The sequence below is a fragment of the Scyliorhinus canicula genome, chromosome 13 (genome assembly GCF_902713615.1).
Source record: "Scyliorhinus canicula chromosome 13, sScyCan1.1, whole genome shotgun sequence".
In the NCBI taxonomy this organism is placed as follows: domain Eukaryota; kingdom Metazoa; phylum Chordata; class Chondrichthyes; order Carcharhiniformes; family Scyliorhinidae; genus Scyliorhinus; species Scyliorhinus canicula.
Window position 1 is genome coordinate 25979168 of NC_052158.1, and position 16159 is coordinate 25995326.

At 44.2% G+C, this 16159-nt stretch overlaps 1 protein-coding gene across 1 annotated transcript in view; it reads left to right on the forward strand.

The window, feature by feature from the left end:
* Positions 1 to 16159, forward strand: part of LOC119975530 (zinc-binding protein A33-like) — a 556168-nt gene that overhangs the window by 380063 nt on the left and 159946 nt on the right. Inside the window, exons 69-73 of the mRNA XM_038815321.1 lie at positions 4481 to 4507; positions 5589 to 5624; positions 6748 to 6771; positions 9213 to 9248; positions 9448 to 9474. Of these exons, the coding sequence (XP_038671249.1) occupies positions 4481 to 4507; positions 5589 to 5624; positions 6748 to 6771; positions 9213 to 9248; positions 9448 to 9474 (150 nt within the window). The remainder of the gene's footprint in view (positions 1 to 4480; positions 4508 to 5588; positions 5625 to 6747; positions 6772 to 9212; positions 9249 to 9447; positions 9475 to 16159) is intronic.

Genomic DNA, 16159 nt, shown 5'->3' on the forward strand with positions numbered 1-16159 from the left:
TTGTTTATTTCCAATATTTGGAACACTGGGATATTTATGAATGTATCAACATAGAATCCTTACATGCGGCCCACCGAGTCTGCACCAACCTTCTGAAGGTGCACCCTAACCAGCCGACCCACATAGCCCAAACATTCCTGAACATATAGGAAAAAATCAACATGGCCAATCTACCTAACAAACACAACTTTGGACTGTGGGAAGAAATCAGATCACCTGCAGGAAACCCACGTTGTCAGCGGGGAAAGTGGAAACTCTACATAGATAGTAGCTGAAGGCCAGAATTGAACCCGGGTCATTGATGCTGTGAGGCAGCAGTGCTCACCACTGTGCCACCGTGGTGCCCTGTTCTGCTTTCTTCTACAACATATCCAACATCCCAATCAACCATATCCAGTCGCTACCTCTGCTCTCCAGAACTAACGATATAAATTCAAATTCACTTAACATAAAAGATATCCTCTGAGGATATTCTGCTGGCTGAATTGGGTTCGATATACGTCTCGGGGAGTTTGGAATACAGAAAGAGGTCATCTTTCGGTTGCATCTTTGTAATTGTTTTATTCAATAATCCCAACCAAACCCCGATAATAAGGTTCTGACCGTTTCATTTCCTCGTCACTTATCATTTACCTACGTAGTCAAACTGATCTTAAATGTGCCCAGAGCTGGGGCTCGTCAACGTCGGAAACGTGAGATACAAAATTCCAAAGAAAATCTGAAGAATGGGTAAGAGACAAATGTCCATTGTAGATATTTATTACGAGACCAAACAAAGTACATCTGGAATTCATCTTACAAAACGCAACACTTGTGACGATTGGGGAAGAATATCCTGCGAACTATAGATCTCTGAGTTTGATGGCTTCAGTTGATGCATTCACGACAGATAATCCTGAAAGAGGTATTAATGAATAAGTAAGCGAGGAGGAACTGATAAATGAGAGTCATAACTGCTTTACGGGATGAAATACATGACTGGAAAATATGTCAGGCTTCTTGGGGAAGGCAAATGTATTACATTACGTGTAATGTTACATAGGCCCACACCTACGGGAAATGTTCTTGGATTTGCTCGCAAGGGGCACCCTGCCTTCAACGCTGAAACGGGCTACGATATTGCAGAGATGCCAATACGACAAAGACCCGACGGAATGCGGAGCATATAGTCCAATTTCGCTACTCAATGTGGAGGCGAAGATACTCACAAAAGTAATGACTAATAGACTGGAGAACTGAATATCAGAGTTGGTCGCAGGGTACTGGGCGGGTTTTGCCATGGGTAGACAGCTAACTGCGAACATCAGATGGCTGCTGAATGTAATGATGACTCCTTCCTCGGAGAGCCACAGGTGATCGTCTCCCTCGAAGCAGAAAAGACCTTCGACAGCGTGGAATAGCAGTAACTCATCTAGGTACTGGGCCAGTTTGGGCTAGGGATGGGTTTCACAACCTGCGTGAAAATCCTATACAACACCTCCCAACGTGAGTGTTTGAACCAATACCACCATCTCTGAATACTTCCAGCTGCACGGAGGCACAAGACAGGGATGCCCGCTGTCCAGGCTCTTCGTCGCCCGGGCAATCCAACCCGTGGTGATCGCTCTGCAAAACGCAAAAGGCTAGAAGGGCATCCGAAGAGGGGGCCGAGAGCACAGAGTCTCACTCTATGCGATGTCCTGCTCCTCTACATCTCGAACCCACAGATTGCCTGAAAGCAATCATGAATCTCCTGGAAGTGTTCAGGACCTTCTCGGGCTACAAACCTAGCCTGGGCAAAATCAAGGCATTCCCTGTGAACCAGGGTGGAAGAGGGACAGAGCTAGGGGTCTACCATTCAAACTTGTCCAAAGCAAAGTCGGTTCCCTGGGGATCCAGGCAGCCTCATTACTGGACACGGATCCAAAAGTGGAATCTGACCAGTTAAGCGGATAAAAGAAAAAAAAAGAACTACAGAGATGGGATGTATTCCCGTTTTCCACGGCGGGAAGGGTGCAGACGATCAAGACGAACGTGCTGCGAGGTTTTTCTTCCTGTTCAGATCCATACTGATTTTCATCCCCAAGGCATTCTTCCAAGTGTTAGACAAAAGTATCATGGCTTCTGTGTGTGAGGGCGGAGGAAATAACCCAAGGATCCACAAGTCTACAGTGTGAAGGAGGGAAAATATGGGCGGCCGGGCCCTACAGAATCTACAATACCACAACTGGGCGGCCACAGCTGAGAAGGTGGGGGTGAATATGGGAACCTAACATAGAATGGGTGAGGTTGGAGGAGACCTCCTTCAAAGTAACGACTCTCTGGACCCATGGAAGCGCTCCTGTCTGCCCCAGCAAACTAACATCCTGCCCAATGCTAGTAGCTACATTAAGGATTGAACCCAAATGAGGCAGAACTTTGCATTAACCAGGATGTCCTCCATGGCCCCCATCTGCGGTTACCATAAATTCCCATCAGTCATGCTGGATGCCACCTTTAAAAATGGTGACAGAATGGGGGGATGCTAGCGGTTACGAACTTTTACATAGGGGACCCTGGACGAGCTAATGGAAGTACCAGAGCTACCGGCAAGACAGCAAGTCCGGAACCTCTAAATCACCGCAAGGACATGATGAAGTACCCTTCGGCCCCGAGAGACACTTTCTGAAAGAGTTAATAAATACGGAAAGAAAGAAGAGGGGAAATTGTGGGTACAGCGACGGTCGACTTCTGGAAAGGGCAAGGATACCACTGGACAGAGAGATGCTGCAATGAAAGGACGGCATCGGGACGGAAGTGTATTGGGACTCTGGAGCAAAGCACTAAGTAGGGCCAACTACACCTCATCCTGCACAAGGCTGAGCCTCATGCATTTTAAATTGGTACGCAGAGCACACTTAATTAGAATGAATAGGTTCTTCCGGATGGTGGAGGATAAATGTGAACGTGGCAGGGAGGCCCAGCCAACTACGCCCATATGTTCTGGGCCTGCCCCATATTTGTCATGTTCTGGATAGCCTTCTTCAAGGCGATGTCCAAGGTTGTGTGGGTGTGGAGCCGTGCCAAGAGTGGCAGCTTTCGGGATGTCGGACCAGCCAGAACTGTATAGAGAGGAGGACCGATGCCCTTACGTTTGCTTCCTTAATCGCACAGCGGAGAATAGTGCTCAGCTGGTGAGCAGTAGCATCTCCCGCAGCTGCAGACTGGCTGGCAGACCGTCGAAATTTCTTACCTGGAGAAGATCAGGTACAGCATCCGTGTATCAGACAAGGGCTTCCACAACGCATGGGGGCTTTTCATCAATCTGTTCCAAGACCTGTTCGAGGCCAATGGCGGATAAGAAGAAAGGAGGGAGGGGGACCGTGAAGAGCAGACAAGAAAGGACATAATGGAGAGGAGCAGATGAGGTAGGAGGTGGAAGGCAAGGAGGGAACCCCGGGGAGCAGCAGGAAGAGACACCGGTAAAAAGGGAGGAGAGAAGAGGTAGGGAGACCACCACCCCTCCTCCCGCCCCAATCAAAACTACAAAGACAACGACAGGAACCGCAAAAGAAAGGAGGGCAGTGCAGCAATATGGCATCAAGGGCGAAATGGGGTGCCAGGAAGGAGCCAGACTACCAACGGGGAAGAGTAGAGAAAGCAGGGAGGTGGAGGCAATACAAAGGAATGCATGTAAAATCTGTAAATACGAATTGTCATAGCCTGTAAATACCAGGTGCACTATATGTTACACTGATACACTGTAAAAACTGGGAAATGCCAATAAAAATTATTTTTAAAAAGTTACATAGGTGCAAGTTTGCACGAAATTTAACATCGTCCCGTCCAATTCACAGAACTTCAGAATGCGTGGCGGTTCCGAGTTTGAATAAGAAATCGGTTAAATAGGAAATTGAAATAAGCGATTTGGAGAAAGATGTACAGGAATGTAAGTCCATAATTCACTGCGTCTGCTCCCTGTTCGCCTCTCGATTGCCGGCAGATGACCTGGATATAGTGGCAACCAGGAAGGAGAGACCGTAAAGGACGGGGAAAGACTAATATTCACAAATTGATTCTTGACTACGAAGTTTCAGGCAATATTCAGAAAGAACAAATTAAACCTCTTGAGGCTGAGGAAAGAATAACCAGTAGAAGTATAAGATAACTAAAAACAAAGTACAGTACACGGCAGAAGAGTAAAATGGGCGTCGCACAGTGCGAGCTCACTGAAACAACAGCAATTTACAAGCAAAATTAAATTTTGCAAAATGCTTATAAACGACAGTTGAGGAGACAGCACGAAAAATGCCCTGTCACGATAGTCATCTTTATAGAGCCTTCCTTTCACCTTCGTGCAGCCACTCGATGTGACAAAACGAATATTATTCATGCGCTTCTATTTTATGAGATTAATTTGATTTACAACTAGCTTTTCTGTTCCAAAGTTTGCTGCTACGTCGTCACATCCTTTTCTCTAATTGAATCGATTGTTACATTAGCTTGTGCATCTGTCTGTTAGATCGAGCACTGGATCGGAAGGACGCAGGTAAGAAGACGAATCCTATTCGATGCCCACTTACCATAGTCCAACTTTTTACTTATTGCCTCAGTTGGGATGAGTGTAAGATTACTCTTTGCTATTCTTTCGAGCATTTTTCCTCGTATTTTCTTCAAATATGATTTTCCTTTACTTCGATATATTTCTATTGGTTATTCCACTTAAGGTAATAATTGCAATGTGCATCAATTATACCAGTGGATTGTTGTAATTTGTGATGAATTGCTCCTTTTAAAGACAATTTTGGAGACTAAATTTCTGCTTCATGTTTTCTTAAGCCTTCATAGTTTGATTGCTGGTATTCGTTTTCCTCGAATAAGTTTTCTAGAAAGCCAGTGAAGAGTCAGTAATATTTAGATAGGTTTCTGGTAAGCCCAGTCCCTGAAATACAACCAATCGCAACGCTCCCGACTGTAACCTGGGCCCAAAACATCACGCTTAACAACGCCATGTGATGTAAGCGGGTTCATCTATGGAGGATTTCTGATTTGTTTCCAAAGAGAAAGAATTGGATATTATGTAAATGAAAAAAGAATATTGAAACCCGGGGTAATGCTCTCTGGGTTCGTTTTCGACTCCCATTGCGACAGCTGGTGAAATTTGAATTGAATTTTAAAATCTGGAATTAAATTTCTGATGGCGATCATTAAATCTTTGTCCATTGTCGGAAAACCAAAACCCATCTCGTTCACTAATGTTATATAGGAACAGAAATCTCACAGCCTTAGCTGGTCTAGCCTGTATGTGACTCCAAATCCACAGCAAAGCGGTTGAGTCTGAAATTTATTTTGGAATGAGCGAGCAAGCCCAGTTCAAGGGCAATGAGGGATAGACAATAAACGCTGGCCCTGCCAGGGACGTCCACGTCCCTTAAATTAATTTTAAAAATGGATAGCGGAGCAGACCCGAATCGCCTACTGCTGCTCCTCTGTCTTGTGGTCTTATGGCTCAAGTTCGGTCTGTGGATGGCGAAACATTCTAACACAGGGGCATCCTCGCACATTGTTTTTAGAAACAACGGTTTCCATTTTGCAGTGAACTAATTCCGTTCATTTATCCACGTCATCAGAAATAGATTCACTGAAGGATCGCCTCCGGGAAGCTGGTAAGGATTCGTCCTGAAATATTTTCTGAAAGGACCGTCTAAAATGTTGAATGCAATCAATGCAAAGAAGAAAGCATATTAGGATAATGCTGCCAGGCAAAGCACTGCCGCACTGTGAAATGTCATACTGTAAGCAACGCTGGCAAATAAATTCTTCGTAGCTCTTAAAATAGAAAATATTTGAATGTGAACAAGAAAACTGCCTTGAAAAGGTATGAGCACTATGTTGGATTTTGGAACTGAAAGCACAATGCCATCAGAGAGTAGAGGCTGCATGTAGTTATACTGTAACCGGCCTGTCGTTGAGGGGGTTAGGCGGCAGAGTGGAACGCATGTTTATTCCCTGAGCAATATTATTCCTATTGAACATAATTCACAGTTTTAAAAAGCCGACAAGGTGCAAAAGCAGACTTGGAATTGAACTGATCGGTTCACAGATAGGACAGATGAAAATAGTCCTGTAACTCGGATGTCATTAGCATCTACCATTATAGAACGGTCGTTTCCTGCCAACTTTTCGTCACTTTGAACCTCCTGTCTAAAACCCGATGCAGTAAACTTTCTCCTCCAGCCACTCGTCATGCGGTCAATAGTCCGAGTGTTCCCTTTCTCCATTGTTACATTGAACAATTCCAACGGCGCTGAATCTGAAACGGAACGTGCAAAATCAAGGCCCTTGGTAAACTTTGAAACACAGATTTCTGCTACCGTGAACCTGTAGATGTCAGATAATGATTCCCACAACTATCGAATGTCTTAAGACTCAACACGTCTCCCTTACATCATCGGCCGCGGAGCATTTCTCCACAGAATGGGGATATATGCGAACAGATTGAAATCCACAGTGCGCTATTGGTCCACCTGCCCTGTGGAAGGGGACAAATTCAAACCGTCCATTTGAAAGCAGGAAGGGATCTTCCGTTCCTCTGGAGGAATGGAAAGATAATTCTTGATAAACAATTTTGGATATGTTAATCTGAATCCAAAGAGTCATCAGACTCGAAACGTCAGCTCCTTTCTCTCCCTACTGATGCTGCCAAACCTGCTGAGATTTTTCAGCATTTTCTCTTTCGGAATCTGAATCTGATTCTGCTAATGCCGTTCAATATCCTTAATATCACAGAAAAGAAATCTGCCAAGAGCGAAGGTGAGTAGTCAAATGTCTGTATCAATGAAGCAGCAAATTAATTCATACTACGAGTGGTAAAGTATACAGGCTGGTATGATGTTGACTCATTGATTGAGAATTCACGCTTTCCCAATATGCGTTGAAGCAGAAAATCGCTCTTTTGAACAATATAATCTGCTCTGTATATAAAATTAATGGTCAGCATATTAACAAGCATGAACTGTGGAAAATAAAATAATATTTGTATTAATTATTTTGCAAGTACAAATCAACATTTAGTGTTCATCGCACAGGAGACCTTAATTACCGGGCCATTGAAGTGGCGGGCGAAATTAATTACCGGGCCATTGAAGTGGCGGGCGATATTAATTACCGGGTCATTGAAGTGGCGGGCGATATTAATTACTGGGCCATTGAAGTGACGGGCAATATTAGCAGTCAGTCAAAAGCCAACAAGAAGTTTACAGAACATCCCAGAAGCCTTCTTAGAACTGAGCTGGAGACGGCATTTCAGGTGGTGTTGAAGGACGGATATCATCTCTGCCAGTGTAGCACACCGACTCTACAGGTCAACATGACAAGAAATCTGCATGCCAGCCCACATTTGCCGAATTGGATTATCGAATATATTGCTATAAATATATAAATTGCACAGCACCAGGTCCGGCTTTGTCATGATCAAGGGACCGAGAAGACAGTTGGTCATTGGAGACAGTGAGAGGTGCACTCAGTTGTTTTCCTTGGCGAATTAATAGGTACAGATAATCGGGATGGCACTGTCAGTGATAATCCAAACACATCTCGTTTGATACATTGCAACTGAAAACCAACCGCTGGTAAATCATACAAAATTATTATTAGCCCGATATTTGCATATTTTAATGGCGACATTAACTTTAATATCCTAAATTGTTCTGAGACAAGGATATTTTAATTACATTCCACTCTGAGGCAAATAATGTATGGCTTCAACTGTGGGTGTGCAAATGGCGAGAGACAAGCATAAAGCAACTGCCCACCCAAACATGTTTGTTGAGGTGACTCTTGTTCGGAATTCATTGTCGCCCAATGTTTGGCACAGTCTAGGTAAATATTGTGAAGATAAAAGCTAATGTATTCACATTTTTTTCACGAACTCTGTGGTCTTGCGACCATCACCGTCTCCCTACATGGTTACTGAAACAATATCTTCCCATCCCAGCATTCTACTTCAACCGCCCGCTTTAATTATGAAACCTGACATGAGTTTCTGAACCTCGTGTCCTGCCTATCACAAAAATCGCCAAATCCTATCTGTAACAGTGGTGAGCCCACCCCTACCTCGGCCTTCTTCAGAGACCGCGTGTAGTAGACGTCTTTCTTTATGCTAATATGGGGGACACCACGCTCCCATACGTCATACTGTATCAACTTGACTTCCAGCAAAGCCATGTCTTTCATGTTTTGGCAGACATAAATGCCACTTAATCGTCATCCTACTTAAGGTTGCCTTAAAATGTACACATTCTTTATCATTCAGAAATACCTGATGTGATTTTGAAGAGTAATAATTATTCCTCTGTAGGTAAACGGTATCAATTATTTATCAAGATGCGGCAGTGGGATTAAATTAATTGGCTTCGTTGAAGGAGCCATACTTGTGCGGACACCAGAAAAAGTCAAGGATGGTTTTTAATCGCTGACCCTGACATTTAACTGGAATCTCGAGTTAATGATTCATTGGATTTGACGAAGGAACACACCCTCGACATTTATTCGGAGTGTTATTGTGGTTAACATTCTCACGTACTGCTTTAAAGTTTAGGCCACCAAATATCTCACTCAGAACATGCCGCAGTTGAGGCAGGAAACTTGGGACAGATTTTCACAATGTAGTAATTGAAGGAGACATATGTATCTCTTGATCAAATCCTTGAATTTAATGTAAAATCGGCGGTATGAGTTTTATTCACCTCCAAAATAACATTATATGTCCCTATCAAACTGTGTAGCGAGCGCTTACTTGTCCGTTTAATCTGATGTGATTTCATTGAATCACATAATTGTTATGGTGTGAAAGGAGGCATTTTGGCCCATCGTGTTTGCACTGGCTCTCCAACGGAGCATTATGACTTAGTTTCATTCTCCAGCTTTCTCCCGCTCCTCCTGCATATTTTTCCACTTCAAGTTTCTATTTAGTAATCATATAATGTCTTCTTGAATGCCTGAACTAAACTGCCTCCACCGCACTTCCAGGTAGAGCATTCCATTTAACTATTTTCCTGTTATTATTAGCACTCTGAAACTGAGCCTCCATCCTTTCATCTTTCCCAACCTTATTCTTGATAGCCAGAGCTGGATACATTGCTCTGCAACGTGATTAGATCAGAAGTCATAGAGTTAGTTCAGTTCCTTCGATGAGTGTGTTCCACTATTTACGTTCTGCAACCTGACGAGTAACATTGTTGCATCTGTTTCAGACAGAGATACATTGGAAGCTATTCAAAAGGATATCGGTGAGTAATAGAGCATTCTATTGCTTACAACGGTCAACGTTTCATTTTGAGGGAGATGTGTTCGTGCTACGATTTATCCTCCAGTTAGACTTTTCATGTTAACGTGAATTTGATGTTGGCAAACGTGCATGAATGATGACGTTATCCCCAATATTCATTGCAAGCCCGTTGATAAAGGGTGTCCCGATTGTTTCCACAGTGGAACTGCTACGTCTGAAAGATAAAGGTTAGTAAACGGAGCTAACGGGTGAAATCGTGTCAAATCAGCACATCTCCTTGATGGGAACCTTTACCCGAAACTACAGGAGGGCGATCTTGAGGAACTTGATTGATGGCGAGGACGGCGACAACTGATGATCAGACAGAAATATGACCTCACAATATGCCCCTGTGTTGCAAACTATTGAAGAACGAGCAGGCTAACATCTGCCATCGTTCTGTCTGACTAATTCTGACAACGGCGTCCCGGGCATGTGCAGTTCAACGGGGAATTCGGGGCGGGGCTTTCCACATTGCTTGTCGAAAGGTTCCACAAAATCTCATCTCGCCAAATAGCGTGAATAACCTGTACTCACCGCATAGACAACGACTGAACTCACCAGAAACTTCTTCTAAGTTGCTATTTAAACGGCAGATGCACTCTTACTCCGAATAACAATTAAATTGTGCAAGTGTGGCGTTTCAGCCCTTCAGCTTTCATTCATTGTTGGAGTTAACATTTTTTTTCACTTTTTCGTTCAATATTTTATTTCTCACAGTTTCGTTCGTTCAAATACACTCAATGTATTTATATGGCCCAGTGTTCAATATTTGAGGGAGATGGTGGCAGAATGACAATGGCACACCACTATTAATCAGTAGGCTCTCGGATCAAGGGTTCAACTCGCACTATGGCCGCTGGAGGAATTTAAATCCAATTACCAAATATTTGGGAAATAACTCAAGTCGCAGTAATGGTGACCATGATTATTTGCATAGAACAAGAGAATGCCATCAGTACAGAAACAGGCCATACGACCCATTGCCCCTACACCGACCCTCCGACAGCACCCTCCTCGGCCCACTGCACTGCCGTGTCTCCATAACCAGGTAACATCTGCATCTTTGGACACTGAGCTGCACATCGTTGGGCACCTATTCCTGTAAAATATCATTTGAATCACAATTGTCCTTTAGGGAGAGAAATCCTTCATCCATATACGGGCTAGTTTACGTGTGATTGAAGATAGACAGCTCAACCTCAATCTTAAATTGTCTAGGAGCCATTTAATTTAAGGGTAATGGGGTCATTAGCAATTGGTCTTGCCAGCTGCACCAACATCCTATGAGATAATTTTCAAATTCTCAACGGATACTTCCTGCTGCCGACGCTACACACCTCTGTAACAATTCATTCGTTTGATTGGTAAAGGAGATGCGCAGTTGTCCGCGGTATTCAGACAAACCCCAGATCAGCTGAAAAGGGCGCTGTGCTGAAACGGCTTTAACGAATTTCAGTTAAAAAGCTAGTGAAATGTCGGTGGACAAGTCTAAACTTAGTGGATTAATAGCGCTGTTGGTTTGATTCTGCACATAATTGGGTCCGCGATGTCTCTGATCGTGTTTTCGGGATCCTTAAGGGGGGTGGGGGAGCAGCCCCAAGTCGTGGTCCACAAAGGTCCCAACGATATAGGTAGGAAAATGGATAGGGATGTAAGGCAGGAATTCAGGGAGCTAGGGTGGAAACTTAGGTCCAGGACAAACAGAGTTATTATTTCTCGGTTGTTACCCGTGCTACATGCTAGCGAGTCAAGGAATAGGGAGAGAGAGCAGTTGAACACGTGGCTGCAGGGATGGTGCAGGAGGGAGGGTTTCAGATTCCTGGACAATTGGGGCTCATTCTGGGGTAGGTGGGACCTCTACAAACGGGATGGTCTACACCTGGACCAGGGGGGTACTAATATCCTGGGGGAGAGGTTTGCTAATGCTCTTCGGGAGTGTTTAAACTAGTTCAGCAGGGGATTGGGAACCTGAATTGTAACTCCAGTACACAAGAAGCTGAGAATAGTGAGGTCTTGAGTAAGGTTTCAAAGTTGCAGGAGTGTACTGGCAGGAAGGAAGGTGGTTTAATGTGCGTCTACTTCAATGCCAGGAGCATCCAGAATAGGTGGGTGAGCTTGCAGCATGGGTTGGTACCTGGGACTTCGATGTTGTGGCCATTTCGGAGACATGGATAGAGCAGGGCGAGAAATGGTTGTTGCAGGTGCCGGGGTTTAGATATTTCAGTAAGCTCAGGGAAGTTGGTAGGAGAGGGGGAGAGGTGGTATTGTTAGTCAAGGACAGCATTACGGTGGCTGAGAGGACATTTGATGAGGACTCGAATACTGAGGTAGTATGGGCGGAGTTAAGAAACAGGAAAGGAGAGGTCACCCTGTTAGGGGTTTTCTATAGACCTCCGAAAAGTTCCTGAGATGTAGAGGAAAGGGTTGCAAAGATGATTCTGGATAGGAGCGAAAGAAACAGGGTAGTTGTTATGGGGGACTTTAACTTTCCAAATATTCACTAGAAATACTATAGTTCGAGTACTTTAGATGGGTCCATTTTTGTCCAATGTGTGCAGGAGGGTTTCCTGATGCAGTATGTAGATAGGCCAACGAGAGACGATGCCGTATTGGATTTGGTACTGGTTAATGAACCAGGACAGGTGCCCAATTTGGAGGTAGGTGAGCACTTTGATGATAGTGATCACAATTCGATTATGTTTACTTTAGCGATGGAAAGGGATAGGCATATACCACAAGGCAAGAGTCATATCTGGGGGAAAGGCAATTATGATGCAATAAGACAAGACTTAGGATGCATCGGCTGGAGAGGATTGCAGGGATTGGGCACAATGGAAATGTGGAGCATGTTCAAGGAACAGCTACTGTTCTTTGATAAGTGTGTACCTGTTAGGCAGGGTGGAAGTGGTTGAGCGAGGGAACCATGGTTTACTAAAGCAGTTGAAACACTTGTCAAGAGGAAGAAGGAGGCTTATGTAAAGATGAGACGTGATAGTTCAGTTAGGGCGCTTGAGAGTTACATGTTAGCTAGGAAGGCTCTAAAGAGAGCTAAGAAGAGCCAGGCGAGGACGTGAGAAGTCTTTGGCAGGTAGGATCAAGGATAACTCTTAAGCTTTTTATAGATATGGCAGGAATACAAGAATGATTAAGGTAAGAGTAGGGCCAGTCAAGGACAGTAGTGGGAACTTGTGCGCGGAGTCCGAGGAGATAGGAGAGGTGCTAAATTAGTATTTTAGTCTCTATTCACACAGGAAAAAGACAAAGTTGTCGAGGAGAATACTGAGATACAAGCTACTAGAGTAGAAGGGCTTGAGCTGGAAAGTGTGAAAACAGATAGGTCCCCTGGGCCGGATGGGATTTATCCTAGGATTCTCTGGGAAGGTAGGGAGGAGATTGCTGAGCCTTTGGCTTTGATCTTTAAGTCATCTTTGTCTACAGGAATAGTGCCAGAAGACTGAAGGATAGCAAATGTTGTCCCCTTATTCAAGAAGGGGAGTAGAGATATCCCCGGTAACTATAGACCAGTAAGCCTTATTTCTGTTGTGGGAAAAGTCTTGGAAAGGTTTATAAGAGATAGGATGTATAATCATCTGGAAAGGAATAATTTGATTAGAGATAGTCAACATGGTTTTTCACAACATGGTCGTGCCTCACAAACCTCATTGTGTTATTCGAGAAGGTGACCAAACAGGTGGATGAGGGTAAAGCAGTTGATGTGGTGCATATGGATTTCAGTAAAGCGTTTGATAAGGTTCCCCACGGTAGGCTATTGCAGAAAATACAGAGACATGGGATTCAGGGTGATTTAGCAGTTTGGATCAGAAATTGGCTAGTTGATAGAAGACAAAGGGTGGTGGTTGATGGGAAACGATCTAATTGGTGTCCAGTTACTAGTGGTGTACCACAAGGATCTGTTTTAGGGCCGCTACTTTTTGTCATTTTTATAAATGACCTGAAGAAGGGCGTAGAAGGATGGGTGAGTAAATTTGCAGATGACACTAAAGTCGGTGGAGTTGTGGACAGTGCAGAAGGATATTACAAGTTACAGAGGGACATAGATAAGCTGCAGAGCTGGGCTGACAGGTGGCAAATGGAGTTTAATGCAGAAAAGTGTGAGGTGATTCATTTTGGAAGGAATAACAGGAAGACAGAGTACTGGGCTAATGGTAAGATTCTTAGTAGTGTGGACAAGCAGAGAGATCTCGATGTCCATGTCCATAGATCCCTGAAAGTTGCCACCCAGGTTGAGAGGGTTGTTAAGAAGGCGTACGGTGTGTTAGCTTTTATTGGTGGAGGAATTGCGTTTCGGAGCCATGAGGTCATGTTGCAGTTGCACAAAACTGGTGCAGCCGCATTTGGAGTATTGTGTGCAGTTCTGGTCGCCACATTATAGGAAGGATGTGGAAGCATTGGAAAGGTACAGAGGAGATTTACAAGGATGTTGCCTGGTATGGAGGGAAGATCTTATGAGGAATGGCTGAGGGACTTGAGGCTGTTTTCGTTAGAGAGAAGGAGGTTAAGAGGTGACTTAATTGAGGCATACAAGATTATCAGAGGATTAGATGCGGTGGACATTGAGAGCCTTTTTCCTCGGATGGTGATGTCCAGAACGAGGGGACATAGCTTTAAATTGAGGGGAGATACATATAGGACAGATGTCAGAGATAGATTCGTTACTCAGAGAGTAGTACGGGCGTGGAATGCCCTGCCTGCAAAAGTAGTGGACTCGCCAACACTAAACGCATTAAAATGGTCATCGGATAGGCATATGGACGTTAAGGGAATAGTGTAGAGGGACTTTAGAGGGGTTTCACAGGACGGTGCAACATCGAGGGCTGAAGGGCCTGTACTGCGCTGTAATGTTCTGTGTTCTATGTTCTACGTACACAAAAATGCTAGGGTGATACCCTCGTGTTGCTTTGTACCTGAAACAAAGCGTCAGCCACAAACATTCAATTAAACCAAATGGTCATTCCCGGAGCAAGAGTCGCAGAGCCTGAGTGTCTGATAGCTCTGTCGGAGATGTTGCATAACCATGATGGGCCGAATGCCTTGCTCTGTATGAATAACCCTGCGATACCGTCCCGCTCCCACCACACTAATTTCCAGTCGAAATCATGAGTTGCATCTTCCAGTTGCCGCTGATCGAGATTTCCTGCTAGTTGTGGTCGACGATCAACTTCAGAAATAATGATTGCCAAATAGTATTCGAGGTAACCCTAAGGATGAAATAATAATGAATCGCCAGCCAGTAACACTAAGGCGTCTCCCATTTAAGATGGAGACAAGTAGATTTTTTTTCTCACAAGAACCTGTTTCTGTGTTCGCCAGAGAGCGATAGAGACAGGTCAATAAATATCTTTGAAACAGAGGCAGATAAGATATTTGGCTAACAAGGAAATCAAATGTTATCGGGAGTATGCGGAAAGTGGTGTTGAGACCACCATCAGATCACCCATCATCCTGCTTAATGGGGGAGCAGGCTGAACAGGTCGATGGGCGGCACGGTAGCACAGTGATTAGCACTGTTGCTTCGCAGGTTAGATTCCCGGCTTGGGTCACTGTCTGTGCGGAATCTGCAAGTTCTCCCCGTGACTGCGTGGGTTTCCTCCAGGCTCTCCGGTTTCCTCCCACAAGGCCCGAAAGACGTGCTTGTTAGATAATTTGGACATTCTGAATTCTCCCTCAGTGTACCCGAACAGAGGTCGCAGTGTGATGACTAGGGGCATTTCACAGTAACTTCATTGCAATGTTAATATAAGCCTACTGATGACAATAATAACGATTATTGTAATGCCTTTTGCTCCGAATTCCTATGTTGATATATTGAATTTCTACAGCTAACGACTGTGGTAGACGAGGCAGAAAACTGCATTGCATTGTTGTCAAGATATTTCAGAAATGTGCAAACAACTGTCAAATGCTTAACGGAAGATATAAATAAGAAATAGTAGTAGCAGGTGACTGCGCTTGCCCGTTTCACTATTTGATACGATAATCAAGAATCCCTACTGTGCTGAGGAAGGCCAATCGGCCCATCGAGTCTGCACTGAACCGCTGAAAGAGCACCATATACAGGACCACATACCCTTCCTATCACTGTAACCTCTCCCAACCATTGGACACTAAGGGAAAATTTAGCCTGACCAATCCACTTAACCTGTAGTTCTTTGGACAGTGGGAGGAAACGGGAGCATCCGGAGGAAACCCACTAAGACACGGGGAGAACATGCAAACTCAACACAGTCATCCAAGGTCGGAATTGAACCGGGTCCTGGCGCTATGAGCAAGGAGTATTTACCACAAAGCCACCGTCAACAATTCCACTTTCCTGCCTAATTTGCATATCTGCTCATGCCCTCAGTGCCGATAAATCTATCGATCGCCACCTTATATCTACTACAAGTGAGAAGATTTACCTGGCCTTGCTTTGCCACTTGTGACACTGACATTGGCATTGGCATTGCTACATTGGATTTCTTTTATTGTCACGTGCATTAAGGGACAGTGAAAAGTATTGTTCTGTGCACAGTTCAGTCAGATCATTCCATACATTAACAAAATATAGAACAAATACAAAATACACATTATAAATACATAGACACAGGCATTGGGTGAAGCATACGAAGAGCAATACTACTCAGTAGAGAAGGTGTGTGAAGCGATCAGATCAGTCCAGAAGAGAGTCATTCAGGAGTCTGGTAACAGCGGAAAAGAAGCTGATTTGAATCTATTAGCGCGTGTCCTCAGACTTTTGTATCTCCAGTCCGATGGAAGAAATTGGAATAGTGAGACTAACCTCTCGAATCACTTCATAATGATCGATGTCAAGGCCCCCTGCTGGTAGTCATTGAAGCACATTGGCTGGTT